At 42.1% G+C, this 14758-nt stretch overlaps 1 protein-coding gene across 1 annotated transcript; it reads left to right on the forward strand.

Moving 5' to 3' along the window:
- The first annotated feature begins 2653 nt into the window (after positions 1–2653).
- Positions 2654–5884, forward strand: MSGN1 (mesogenin 1). Its single transcript, XM_021925292.2, has one exon. It carries the CDS (start codon positions 4560–4562, stop codon positions 5139–5141), a length of 582 nt encoding a protein of 193 aa, XP_021780984.1. The 5' UTR covers positions 2654–4559; the 3' UTR covers positions 5142–5884.
- The last annotated feature ends 8874 nt before the right edge of the window (positions 5885–14758 follow it).

The raw sequence follows: 14758 nt of genomic DNA on the forward strand, positions 1-14758 counted from the left end.
TTTGAGGACTATTTGCCAATTTCCTGGAAGTGGCTCTACCTCAGAAAAGCTTCCTGGCTCTTAGATGTAGAGTTTACAATCCTCTGAGGCCAGTGTGAAATGCCCAGTTGTCCTGACTGTTGTCAGGAACAAGACCAGCATTCCCTCAGAAGCTCATCATTCTGAAAATTAGACACAGACCACTTATTAATATGTATGGCAAATCTGGGATCCTCCTTAGTGGGTGTAGCTACAATAAAGAGGTCAACATGAAGGCCTGGGATTTGAGAGATGAAACAACCTGTACCTTTGTCTTACACTTTGGAAAATAGGACCTGAACATTTTTCAAGGTCTCTTGAGAGTGGGCCTCAAGGTTGGGGGCTTCTTTTCAATCTGTCACAGTCATAGTCACCATAGCTTATAAATGTCTGTTGCTTGAATGATATTTGAAGTAAAATATTTATCCTAATAAATCAGTAATGTGGGAAATATGTAGTCTGCCTGATATGAATGCTTTGCACTTAATCCTATTAGTTTCAAAGGAAGAAAAAGGACAGATATGGGAGTCAGGCAACTTTGGCTTTCTCTTTCCATCTCTGCCACAGCCTTTGGGTATGACATTGAGCAAGTCATTGACCATCTGTAGAATGCAGATTTAAAGAAACGATGGACTCAATGATATCTCCAAATGCCTTCATGCTGGTACAGTGCTCTTTTAACCAAGCATATTCACATGGTAGTAACATGTTTCATGGCATTCTGTAGAGTTTAATGATCCCTTGGTACACCCTTCTCATGTGATGAATACTCTTGATAAAAAAGACAGAACAGGCTGGGCACAATGGCTCACTATAATCCCAGCACTTTGGGAGGTGGAGGTGGGGAGATCACTTGAGGCCATGAGTTTTAAGACCAGCCTGGCCAATGTGGTAAAACCCTGTCTCTACTAAAAATACAAAAACTAGCTGAGCATGGTGGCACACACTTGTAGTTCCAGCTACTTGGGAGACTAAGGCATGAGAATCACTTGAACCTGGGAGGCAGAGGTTGCAGTGAGCCTAGATGGTGCCACTTCACTCCAGCCTGGGTCCCGTGTCAAAAGAAGAAGGAGGAGGAGGAGGAGGAGGAGGAGGTAGAGGAGAACAACAACACAGGATAAGTGTTATTATCTCCTTTTACACACTACAATACTAAGGCCATGAGGGGTGAGCCAGTTCCTCTAAAGGAGGCAAGTTCTGTCTCATCTTTCCACAACACCATGCTGTCAGCCAGATATTACTTGGTCCAGTAAAAATTTCGCCTGTCTGGTCTAGCCTTGTCCAGTGTTCTGTTGCTTTGTTCAAACTGGAGACAGAAAAGCACCAGCCTAACTATAGCCTTCAAATGTCTATACTGCAGTGTTACATTGTCCTTGACCTTTATTTCCCTCAGATTGAGCACAGAATGCTTCTCAGATAGATGCAAGTCTGGTTCTGCTTTATTTCTTACCAAAGAGAGAGTGTACATCAAGAAACATGGGAACCAGGCAGCTTCTTTTCTCCAAGAATAGTTTCAGGGGCCAACAAGGCTGGGAAACTGTGGTCAGGAGCAGAAGAGTCACAGCTCAGTAAGTCATTCTCTTGCTGGTGGGTTTGACAACACACAGTCAATAACAATAATGACAAGAACTACATTTATTAAGTGTCTACAGTGCACTAAGGATTTGACAGATATTGTCTCATTTAGGAAATGAAATTTCTAAAAATGGAAGTTCAAGAAATTAACAGTTGTAGAAAGAAGCTGTAGGAAAGGGGAAAAAGAGTTATGGAGTCTGAGAGCAGAAGCAGTGTTACATGGAAAACTGTGAAGTTAGACCACAAGGACTGAGAGCCTGTCATGGCAGCAGCCCACACAGCTGCCTTGTGTCCCCTGGGAGTCCCCTCTCTGAGTCACATTGAGGCCACCCGCCTCTACCACAACCCATGAAAGAGTGAAAATAGATTTTAAAAAAAGAAAGTGAGCTTTGGGGTCTGAGAAGGAGTCTTTGCTCTACCACTCCCTAGTGACTCTACCACTTCCTACCAGGGAAATCTTAACTGAGTTTCTTCACATCTGAGAGTGTCAGTATTTTCATCCATAACATGTTGGTCTCTTTTTTTGCGTCTTTTAAAAAAATGAAGCTTAATCATATAAGTTCCTTGAGCTCAAACAAATCAGCAAGAAAAAAAAGATTTCCTCAGAAAGTGGGCAAATGACATGAACAGATATTTCTCAAAAGAAGATATCCAAATGTCCAACAAACATGAAAAAATGCTCAACATCTAGTTATCAGGGAAATGCAAACTGAAACCACAACGAGATACTGCCATACCCCAGCCAGAATAGGTTTGTAATAAACGAAGTCAAAAAACAACAAACGTTGGATGGATGCAGTGAAAAGGGAACACTTATACGCTGCTGGTGGGAATGAAAATTAGCACAACCTCTGTGAAAAACAGGATGGAGATTTCTTAAAGAACTAAAAGCAGACCTACCATTTGATCCAGCAATCCTACTACTGGGTATCTATCCAAAGGAAAAGAAGTCATTCTATCAAAAAGACACCTACATGCATATGTTTACTTCAACACAATTCACAATTGCAAAGATACGGAACCAACTAAGTGCCCATCAACCAACGAGTGGATAAAGAAAATGTGGTATATATACACTATGGAATACTACTCAGCCATAAAAAAAAAAAACAACAACAATGAAATAACGTCTTTTACAGCAATTTGGATGAAGCTAGAGGCTGTTATTCTAAGTGAAGTTACTCTGGAATGGAAGAATCAAATACCATATATTCTTACTTACAAATAAGAGCTAAGCTATGGGTATGCAAAGGCATGTAGAGTGGTACAATAGATTTTGGAGACTCAGAAGCGGGAGGGTGAGAGGGGAGTGGGGGATAGAAAAGCTACATATTGGGTACAATGTATGCTACTCAGGTGACATGAGCACTAAAATCTCAGATTTCACCACTATACAACACTATACAACGTGTAACCAAAAACATTTTACCCCAAAAGCTATTGCAATAAGAAAAATTTAAAAATATATAAAATTCCTGGCATAGTATCAGCAGATTCTGGGTTTCTCAACAAGAATTGGAAGAGAGAAGAGAGAAGAAAAAGGAGCAACAGTCATTTGTTAAATTTATTACAATCATTAATATTATTATTTTTCAAGATCTGGCTTAGGGTTCTTTAGTAAACGGTAAAATTAAGAGCATTCTTCTACAGATTACCTACTAGAGATTTTTCTTCCTTGAGCCTTGCTAATTAAAAAATATCATAAATGTTCTAACTAGGCCGTTGACATTTATTTTCAATAATTGCAAAGGGACTTAAATAACACGTTAAAGGAAATGTTAATATTACTCTACAATTTAACTCACTGTGACTTGATGCTAACACTAATTTGGAGAATTAGTCACCTGGAAAATAAATTAAGTTCATGGGACAAATGGGGAATCTGAGATCCCTTTTCCAAAATCCAGGGTCTAGCAGAGCATATAGGAAGTGAAGCGAACTAGCACAACCATCCAACTTAACACATTCAGTGGCATTTGGAGCTGTGGTGGGGAAAAGAGGCTCCCTAGTTAATTTCACACTTCCCCCATACATTTCAAAAAGCAAGGTGTGACTCATTTCAAAAAACAAGGTGCAGCTGGGTTTTTTAAAAAAGACTTTCCCTAGGCTAAATGCCAGGTATTCTGCAAACTCCCTGGCTTAAAGGAGTTTTCTGTTTCCTGGTATCTGTTTGCTATGGGGAATCCAAATCTTCTCACTAACAGCAAGGGTTTTATGCTTCTGGTAGGATGTTTCCTGCTCTTTAAGGCTGTAGGTTTACCGGAGTTGCTGGCCTTCGTCAGAGTGTAGGCATGTTGGGGCCATGTCTGCACTCTATATGACCCAGGGAAATTTACTAAGGTGGCATCCACTGGGTACCTCATGTGTGTGGCACCCCCAGCAACCCTAGGAAATAAAAGCTGTGGTTGTCTGTGTTGGACACATTAGGGAATCAAAGCTCAGAGGGGTTACCTTGTCCCTAGACCATGCTGCGTCTCCAACAACACAGCCCATCTGTGCTGAAATATCTAGCAGGTCCTGGTGGAGGGGATGGAGGCCCTCTCGGGTCACTTTGCTATTCTCCACCAGGGTCCTCAGCCACCCCCTCCTTGCTGCGGATGCCCCAGGTTTGTTTTCTTTGGCTCCCTCATTAATGAGTTCCACAGCACAATGCTAAGTCTAGTTATGCAGCCTTAATTGGTTTAGTTACAACAAGATAATTCCTTTTTTCTTCTCTTGGAGGCCTTTCTGTTTAAAGACATTTTAGCTGGAAGATGCTAATTATCAATGAGGAGAAAATGACACCTGAAGAGTTCATTTTCCATCTTGGTCTTTGGTTTTTCCTTTGAACTCTCTTTACACGGCCCTCTTTCCCACTTCATCACTTCTCCCCCACCATCATAAAAGAGAGCTCTTCCCTGGCCAGGCGGCAGAACTTTCTTTCTCACTTGCCAGGGAGCCATTCCTTCTGCAGCTGTCTCGCAGGCATGGACAACCTGCGCGAGACTTTCCTCAGTCTCGAGGATGGCTTGGGCTCCTCTGACAGCCCTGGTCTGCTGTCTTCCTGGGACTGGAAGGACAGGGCAGGGCCCTTTGAGCTGAACCAGGCCTCCCCATCTCAGAGCCTTTCCCCGGCTCCATCGCTGGAATCCTATTCTTCTTCTCCCTGTCCAGTTGTGACTGGTCTGCCCTGTGAGCATGGCGGGGCCAGCAGTGGGGGCAGCGATGGCTGCAGTGTTGGTGGGGCCAGTGGCCTGGTAGAGGTGGACTACAATATGTTAGCTTTCCAGCCCGCCTACCTCCAGGGTGGTGGTGGCCCCAAGGCCCAGAAGGGCACCAAAGTCAGGATGTCTGTCCAGCGGAGGCGGAAAGCCAGCGAGAGGGAGAAGCTCAGGATGAGGACCTTAGCAGATGCCCTGCACACCCTCCGGAATTACCTGCCACCTGTCTACAGCCAGAGAGGCCAGCCGCTCACCAAGATCCAGACACTCAAGTACACCATCAAGTACATCGGGGAACTCACAGACCTCCTCAACCGCGGCAGAGAGCCCAGAGCCCAGAGCGCATGAGCTCCGTCCGGGGAAACTGACCGGTTCCACCCTCCCGGGCAGGAGTAGAGGAGCTTTGAAGACCTGGATATCTTATTGAACAATGATTGGCGTGGAGTGATTTTTATGTAGTAAGCGTGGTAATCTTGTGATCTGCAAAACACTAAGGGAATTCACATCTGACCTGTTGGAGCCACCGGAACACTTACCTGCCAGATGAGCAGAGACTTTCACCTCCAGTTTTTTTCCACCATCTCTGGGAGGCTCATCCTTTGCAAAGAGACAAATTATTTTGCCCTTCTCTGTCTGTTCAAGGTATTTTAAAGGGTCAGTGATTTTAAATGCATTTTTTCAATAATGTAAAAGTGTTACAGTTAATCTCCTGCCATTTTGGTGTTGAGAGCTTTCCTTCTGTTGCTAACAAAACCTGTAGTTTGTATAGGATCCAGTGTGATATCTGGAATCTTATTTAGAAAGATTTGTGCCAAGTAAAGGGCTTTAGTGCTCCTGTTTCATTTTGTGTGTGTATGTGTGTGTGTTTGTGTTTGACTGAAAACATGCTCTTGCAGGGACCAAAATCACTTAAATGCAGAAGGCACTGGTGTCATGATAAATGGAAAGTCACAGGCAGACAGGCTAAGTTAAGACAGTGAAGATCCCAAAGGACAGAGCCTCCTCTTCATACGCGGACAACTTGTGTGACAGGGAAGGAGGGTACAGGAAGGAGGAGGAGGAGGAGACAGCACCTCAGGGTGGGCCTGAAGCAGGGCTGGGTGGGCAGGGGCTCCCTGTCCTTTGTCCTGGGCCTGGTATGAACAGGACCTTATTTAGTCCTTTTGCTTACTTGTTTGTCAAATAAAGAGATGGTCTCAGAAAAAAAAAAAAAAAGTGATTTGAATCCCATAAAGAAAAAGTAAAAGGGTCAGTGTTAGAACTCAACAGTCTCTGAACCCTCCAAAGGCATTTGCTTCTCCATCTTCCCCTGCTATCCATCTGCCTCCCCGTAACCCCAGATCCCCCACATGCACCCATCACACACACCCACTCTTCATGGTGCCTTGTCTTAGGGTGAGCATCTGTAGCACCCACAGTTTAGCTCATTTGAATGGCACAAGACATTGAAAAGGGGGCTTTGAATTAAGGAGGTTCTTAAAACTAGTGAGTTTTTTTAAGGCTGAATTTTTCTACCTATGGTTATTAACCATTAGTATTTGTTGTACATGTGTCCTTTCATCTTTTTTCTATTTGTGATTTTCTTTTCTTTTTAGTGACATAAATTACAAAAGCAGTAGATGTGTTCACTACTTCCCCATTTTTTTTTTTTGCTGATACATACAAATATGTATAACTTGTCCATTTTTTGCTGATACATATACAAATAAATATAAGCATATATAAATGTTAAAGGAAAAAACCTGAAAATTCCTTTTTTAACTTAACAATATATAGTACAAATTCTTCCAAGTTAGCACAAATAAATCTGTGGTGTAAATACCATTATTACCTTCATTTTATAGATGGGAAAACAGATGTATGACTTGCTGAGTCACACATCAGAAAAGTATAACAGGAAACAGAGGTTCTAGCAAGGTTCAATAGAACAGATTCTGTAAAATTTCTTAGGCAAGTCACCTTTTCAATGATTTTTAAGTTGTTTTCAGTTTTTTTTAATGACAAAAATGCTATAACAAAGATTATAGACACTAGCTTTATTTACTGATGTGTTCGTTAGCTTGAAAAATTCCCAGAAATGGGATTCTTGGATCAGAGTATGCACATTTTAAATTTTAATAAATATTGTTATGTCACTTTTATAAAAGTTTCTAGTTATTTATACTCCTCCTAGTATTATGTGACAGAATCAGTTGCCCCACATTTTCATTGGATGTTATCAATTTTATGAATTTTTAGTGGATAAAAATGGTTCATTGATGTGTTGATTTTAACTTTCCTGTCTCTCATTTGAGGTGGAGCATCTTTATTTCATGTGACCATTGTTCATTTTGGTTCCTCTTCTAAAACTTCCCAGTTTATGTTCTTTGCCATTTTTCTATTGTGTTATCTTCTTGTTAGAGAGTTCTTTGTATATTATGTATTGGAATAATATTTCCTTCCAATCTTTTTATATTGCATTCTTTTTTCTTTTTTATTGATGCATATTAATCATATTTACAGGGTATATTTGATATTTTGTTACATGCATAGAATGTATAATGGTGTAAAGATCTAGTCAGGGTATTTAAGTATTCATCATCTTGAATATTTATCATTTCAGGAACATTTCAAGTCCTTGCTTCTAGCTATTTTGAAATATACAATTCATTGTTGTTAATTATAGTCACCCTGCTCCGCTATCACACACTAGAATTTATTTGTTTATCTAACTCTATGCTTATACCCATTAACCAACCTTTCTTTATCCCCTACCCACCCCTCCCGCCATCCACGCTCCCTTCCCAGCCTCTGTTACCTATCATTCTACTCTCTTTTTCCTTTTTATTCACTCTGTTGCCCAGGCTGAAGTGCAGTGGTGCAATGATAGCTCACTGCAGCCTCAAATTCCTGGGCCCAAGCAATCCTCTTGCCTCTGCCTCCTGAGTAGCTGGGACTATAGGCATGTGCTCCATGCCCGGCTAATTTTTGTATTTTTTGTAGAGCATGTTGCCCAGGCTATCATTCTACTCTCTACCTCCGTAAGATCAATTTTTTTTAGCTCTCACATTTGAGTGAGAACATGCAATATCCTTCTGTGCCTGGCCTATTTCACTTAACATATTGACCTCCACCGTATTTGTTTTGATGATGTCTTTTTTTTTCTTTTTTTTGAGACAGAGTTTCGCTCTTGGTGCCCAGTCTGGAGTGCAATGGCGTGATCTCGACTCACTGCAACCTCTGCCTCCCAGGTTCAAGCAATTCTCCTGCCTCAGCCTCCCAAGTAGCTGGGATTATAGGGATGTGCCATCACGCCCGGCTAATTTTGTATTTTTAGTAGAGATGTGGTTTCCCCATGTTGGTCAGGCTGGTCTCGAACTCCTGACCTCAGGTGATCTGCCAACCTTGGCTTCCCAAAGTGCTGGGATTACATGTGTGAGCCACTGTGCCCGGTGATGATGCCTTATGATCTTGATTATGGCATCTTTTTTTTTTTGAAGCTTTTCATTTTTATATGATCAAATTTGGTTTTTGTTTCATGGCTTATGTGTTTTTCCCCCTTGCTTAATTTTCCCCAGTTCCAAGGCTGTCCAAGTGTTCTCTGGATGTTTTGCAAATACTCTTGCAGTTTTATTATTTATTTATGTCTCTTCAAAATATCTGCAATTCATTTTTGTCTGTAGTGTGTGGAAGGAATCAAATTTTATTTCTGTGTAGCTCGTTATCAGGGATTGGTGGGTGGTGGTGAGGCACAGTCACTAAGATGTCATTCTATGTATATAAACTTTCACCAGCTTCTCATATATTTGGTGTTTTAGAGAAAAAGCTAGAAAACATTGAACAATATGAAGACTTTCTCCAAAGAACTTTATCACATGCATGTACAGGTGTTCATGTGAGAGCGTATGTGTGTTCACATATACATGTATTTGTTCACCTGTGTGTTCATGCATGTGTATGTATGGGTTGTGTTTTTTGTGTTGGAGAAAGAGGGTATTGGGGTAAGGGAGAACCAGCTGTTCTAAAAACCAACTTTCGGTTCAAATGCTATTTTCCTCACCATTTTTAAATGAGTGGGACTCAAATGCTCTTGGCTTTGATTTTTCAAGCTCAAGTATTAACAATGGTTTATAAATAGCTTGGGCAATTTTGGTTGTCCTGGGCACCAAATACTGTGAATGAATTAGGAGGTATTTCCTGTCCTCAGTCTCAAAATATCCCTTAATGTCACAGACTCACCTATTAGCTGGGTATGCCCTCAGGACTTCTAAGGGACCCACTGAAGGGTAGGTGTGTGCAAAACCAGGAGAAGATGGCAGCTTCCTGGGAGGGGTCCTGTGGCGCAGAGCCTTATCTCACCCACACCCCCTTCCTAGCCTCTGTTATCTATCATTCTACTCTCTTTTCCCACTGAGTCCTTCCCAGATTGCCAGGCTGCAGCCACAACTGCTGTACAGGATAGGCAGCTGTATATGAGTGTTTGACTCCTGCCAGTCCCCAGTGGAGTCGCCTCCCTTATCAGGAGGATATCTGGAATAGGCCCCTCATTCTTCCAGGGAGTGTTTCAAAGCATCTGGCCTGCACAAAGCTCAAGATTAGGAATAAGTTATTTCTGGTGGAGACTGGTTCCGTCTCCCAGCTCGCATCTTTCTCCAGTTCTGGATGCTTCCTGCCCTTGAACATCGGACTCCAAGTTCTTTAAGGTTGGGACTTGGACTGGCTTTCTTGCTCCTCAGCTTGCAGATGGCCTATTGTGGGACCTCACCTTGTGATCATAGTTGTATAAAGGGAGAAGAAAGCCACGTGATGACAGAATCCAAGGAAGAGATTGGATTCATGCTGCTGCAAGCCAAGGAAAATCTGGGGCTACCCAAAACCAGAAGAGACAAGGAAGGATTCATTCTTAGAGGCTTCATAGCTGTGCTGATACTTAGACTTCATATTTCTTGCCTCCAGAACTGTGAAAGAACACAATTCTCTTGTTTTAATCTACCCAATGAGAGGTAATTTATGGTGGCAACTGTAGCAAACATAATACATCCATCGTCTATCATAATCTTTCTTTTGGAAAAGGGAAAAAAGTATTCTCAGATTTTTTTCACCTTCTCTTGCCTCATTTTCTGTAGTTGAAGTGGGGGCAGGGACTAAGCATGGCTAGACATATTGACCAACTGGGCAGGTTGGATGATTTCACTTCATCTTCTGTAAAATCAGATGAACTTGTAGCTGGATCAGCAATTTACTCTAGTTCTATAGTTAGCTGTACACTCACTCTCACACTCCTCAGGAGATTATCTTGTATCACTTTCTCTATTCTTAAATATTTTATTCTCTTCTCACTACTTCACTCTTAGCTAATGATTTTTCACAACATTGTTAAACAAACCAAAGGTGTCCAAAACAAACCGAAGTTATCCAAAACAAACCGAAGTTATCCAAAACAAATCGAAGGTATCCAAAACCAAAGGTATCTTCTCCCTCCACAAATCCAGTGATCTGTGCTCTGATTCTTTTCTCCCATGTCAATGATTAGTTCCTATACATGTGTTCTGGATGTCATCTTCTATTATCTTTGAAAGCACTGTGCCTCTTCATTAAGCCATCACTATACTGCATCATTAGAGTCTCTGTTCCTATTCCATCATTCAGTTTACAAACATGCTTTCGTGTTCCTTATCCTTCATAGCAAAATATAACACAAACATGGGAGTTATTTGGTGTCAGGCCTCTCAGCCCAAGCTGAGTCATCATATCCCCTGTGACCTGCAGGTGTGTATACATCCAGATGGCCTGAATCAACTGAAGATCCACAAAAGAAGTGAAGATAGCCTTAACTGATGACATTCCACTATTGTGATTTGTTTCTGTCCCACCCTAACTGATCAATGTACTTTGTAATCTCCCCCACCCTTAAGAGGGTTCTTTATAATCTCCCCCACCCTTAAGAAGGTTCTTTGTAATTCTCCCCACCCTTGAGAATGTACTTTGTGAGATCCAACCCCTGCCCACAAAACATTGCTCCTAACTCCACCGCCTATCACAAAACCTACAAGAACTAACGATAATCCCACCACCCTTTGCTGACTCCTTTTTCGGACTCAGCCCGCCTGCACCCAGTTGAAATAAGCAGCCTCACACAAAGCCTGTTGGTGGATTCTCTTCATACGGACACGTGAGACACGGACACGTGAGACACTTGGGAATAACTGCCTTTTTCTATTTCCATTTTCTTCATAATGAATGATATCCAAATGTAAACACCTAGTCCAAATCCATTATATGTTTACTCTGGCAACATATTTGTCAACACCGGTTAAATGTCTTACTCTATCAAATATAATTTTTGTGAAAAAAAAAGTTATTTCTGGTGCTTGGACAGGGAAAGACTTGCAGAACCACAGTTCACATGTGCCTACTCTGGTCAGTACTTCTACAATTATTATTTCATGTAATTCTCCTAACAACCCTAGGAGATGGGCATTATTCATATTTCGAGGACAAGGAAGTAAGTTCAGGCCAGTTAAGCAATGTAAAACCACTTGGTCAGGTAGGGGCACATGTCTGATTAGTTAGCTAGTGAGTTCAGCTCTAACTCCAGACCTCAGGCTCCTTCCCTCAGTCACATCGCCTTCTTTTCTAGCTCACTCTGATGATGCTGCAGGCACAGGGCTTGGGAGTGGTAGAGCATTCTAAACAAATGCTCACCCTTGGGGCCTCTCCACTTTTTCTCTGCTTCCCTCCCTCTGGGCCCTCATCTTTCACCATCTGAAGCATTTCAGAAGGGACTATTTGTGTTGTCCTTTAAATTATTTCCCTTTGAATTCTTGCCTCCGCCCTGAACATTTTCACAGAAATTCTCTTCATTTCCTCCGCTGGCGCCTAGAGTCTTTCTTAATCTGCAGAGGAAATCTGACTTCTGTTCATTTGTGTTCAATAAAGTGTTCCACAATTCACACCGGGCTGAGGTTTTTTTGTTCTGCTTGTAGTTTCTGCCACACTAGCTAATTGGGAGAGAGGCAAGGGAGAGAGGCCAAATCAGGGGTGGAGGAATTCTCTGCAAATTGTCAAGTCCACAGAATTACCCTTACATTAAAATTGGTGCTTTTTTAAGCAACAGCAAAAGAAGATGCATATGCAAATGCACTTGGGCTTCTAAGGTTATTACAATGGCTCAGTATGCTAGGTGCCTATACTAGGGTGTCATTAGATTCCTCTGACAATTCCTACACACTCCAGGCTGCAGGAGGAGCCTTGACGCTGTGGGCTCAGCCCATATGCTGGCTGGACAGGAACCAGAGCCTGGTTCACTCCTTTCACCCTCCTGCTAGGAACCTGAGACAGTCTGTCTCTTGCCAGTAAAATATTGAAGCTGAAGCAGTGTCCTTCTTAGAGCAGCCTGGAAGGTCTTGATCTTGATATTTTGGTCTCAGAGAGACCCTTGAATTCCGAGGAAGAAGAAAGCAGAAAAACTTCTGAGAACGCTGGAGAAAAAGGACAATTATTTGTTTGTCTCTTGAGTTTGCCAACTATTGACCTTCTCTCCGTTAGTTATGTTCTTCTCCACATGAATGCTACTGACTTGTGTTTCTTTTCATTAAATTAAGTGGGGAAGCCTGGCAGGGCTGGAGGTCAGGAAGCCGATGAGAGAGAAGTATATTTAGAAAGCACAGCCATGGGCTGTTTCCAGCCCAGTAAACAGCAGTGTGGAATTGTCATCTGAGGTGTCAAGGCTCAGTGCCAAGGCCTCTATATACGTTTTCTGCTTTAATCTTGATAGCTAATGCTGCACAATAGCTAATATTAGCCCATTTTATAAATAAATAAATAAATAAATAGGCTGGAAGGTAACCTTGCCCAGGGTCACATAATAGGGTGCAGAGTCCAGAGCCCAGAGCCCAGAGCCCAGGTCTGCCTTTTTTTTGTTTTTTGTTTTTTGGTTTTTTTTTGAGATGGGGTTTCACTCTGTTGCTCAGGCTGGAGTGCAGTGGTACAATCAAAGCTCACTGCAGCCTCGAACTCCTGGGCTCAAGCAATCCTCCTGCCTCAGTCCCCTGAATAACTAGGAATACAGGCACATGCCAACATGCTCGAATAATGCCTGACCCATTTCTTTAACAATATTGAGTCTATGGAACAGAAATGCAGCGGTGAACAAAACAAACAACAAAAAAGTTTCTACGTCTGTCTTTCCCCCCAGTCTATGGTCTCATCTGAAGAAGCTTTGTATTTGGTGTCCAAACACCTTATTAGGATTTCTATAAATGAGAGCATATTTTAAAAGGTGATACTCTTTACACTTCCTTCCCACATGGTATGGAACATGAATACTCTTTCATTCTGTCTGGATCTGTCTATACCAGATGTGTCTTTATATTGGTTTAGAGATTACAAAGTATTTCACATATGTTATCCTATTTAATTCTTACCTATACCTCACTATTTATGAGGTTAAATGGAGATTGCTATGACCATTTTACAGATGAGGAGATTAAGGTTTAGCATGACCTAATATCGTAACTATTAATAAATGACAGAGCTGGCACCAGAATCCAAGTTTTTAAACTTCTAATCTGGTTCCCAGGATTTTCCTGGGAAAACGTAAAAGTGCTCTAAACTCTGCCCCGAAAGGCATCCTTGAAATGTGCTCCATGGTACATTTCTTTTTCTTTCTTTCAAGACAGGGTGATATGGTTTGGCTCTGTCCCCACCTAAATCTCATCTTGAATTGTAGCTTCCATAATTCCCACATGTCCTGGGAGGGAACTGGTGGGAGGTAACTGAATCATGGGGGCGAGTTTTTCCTGTGCTGTTTTTATGATAGTGAATAAGTCTCACAAATTCTGTCTCACAAATTCTGATGGTTTCATAAAGGGGAATTCCCCTGCACACGCCCTCTTGCCTGCTGCCATGTAAGACATATCTTGCTTTCTTTCCCTTCATCTTCTGCCATGATTGTGAGGCCTCCCTAGCCATGTGGAACTCTGAGTCAATTAAACCTCTTTCCTTTACAAACTACCCAGTCTCGAGTGTGTTTTTATTAGCAACGTGAGAACAGACTAATACACAGGGTCTCACTCTGTCTCCAACTGGAATGCAGTGGCGCGATCAAGGCTCACTGCAGCCTCGGCCTCCTGGGTTCAAGAGGTCCCCCTGAGTAGCTGGGACTACAGGTGCACTATCACACCTGGTTAATTGTTTTTATTTAAAAAATATATATTTTTACTTTTTTTGACACTGAAGGAAGTAATATATACAGTGGTCCATCTCCAAGACAAAGTGCCTTGAATCAGCTTAGGTCAGCAAACTACAGAAGAAACAGGATATACAAGGCCCCTGCTTGAATAGTTGATGCCTACTTGTCAACTTCCCCCTTCTTCCCCTCTCTGCTCCCCATTAGTTGCTCTTACCCAAACCAAAAAAAGTTTAGTTTAAAAGTTTACTAGCCTGCAAAAGAGCTCATTTTGTCTGTTCTTATCAGTCTGCCCAGCTACTTAGGTCATAAGTCAAATACTTGAAAAGCCCCTAAGCTAACTAGAATTGCAATGCATTGTGGTCTGCAACAAAATGCAGCAAGACAACCCTAAAAAACAAACAAACAAACCACCTAAAGCCACTATGCAACAATCAATAGGTGACATCTGGGAAGATTGTGACCCCATAGTACTCAGCCTATGAGGAACCAGCGGAGGGACCTGCGCGGTAGGGGATAAATTGCTTGTTGAAACTGTGCTGGGTGTGCCTGCTCATCAGACACCTGATCTTGCAAGACCATCATTAAAAGTCTCACTTTGCTGTTCTCCAGGTCTCTAAGTCCATTCTTTGGGTTTGGACAGGTGAGTTTGTTTCTCACAAGACAAGTTCTCACTCTGTTGCCCAGGCTGGAGTGCAGTGGCATGATCACAGCTCACTGCAGCCTTGACTTCCTAGGCTCAAGTGATTTTCCTACCTCGGCCTCCCAAGTAGCTGGGACTACAGGTGAGTGCCAC

The sequence above is a fragment of the Papio anubis genome, chromosome 14 (genome assembly GCF_008728515.1).
Source record: "Papio anubis isolate 15944 chromosome 14, Panubis1.0, whole genome shotgun sequence".
Lineage (NCBI taxonomy): Eukaryota > Metazoa > Chordata > Mammalia > Primates > Cercopithecidae > Papio > Papio anubis.

Excerpts from the sequence above, each read along its gene's own strand:
- MSGN1 (XM_021925292.2), top strand. The coding sequence starts at position 4,560 with ATGGACAACCTGCGCGAGACTTTCCTCAGTCTCGAGGATGGCTTGGGC.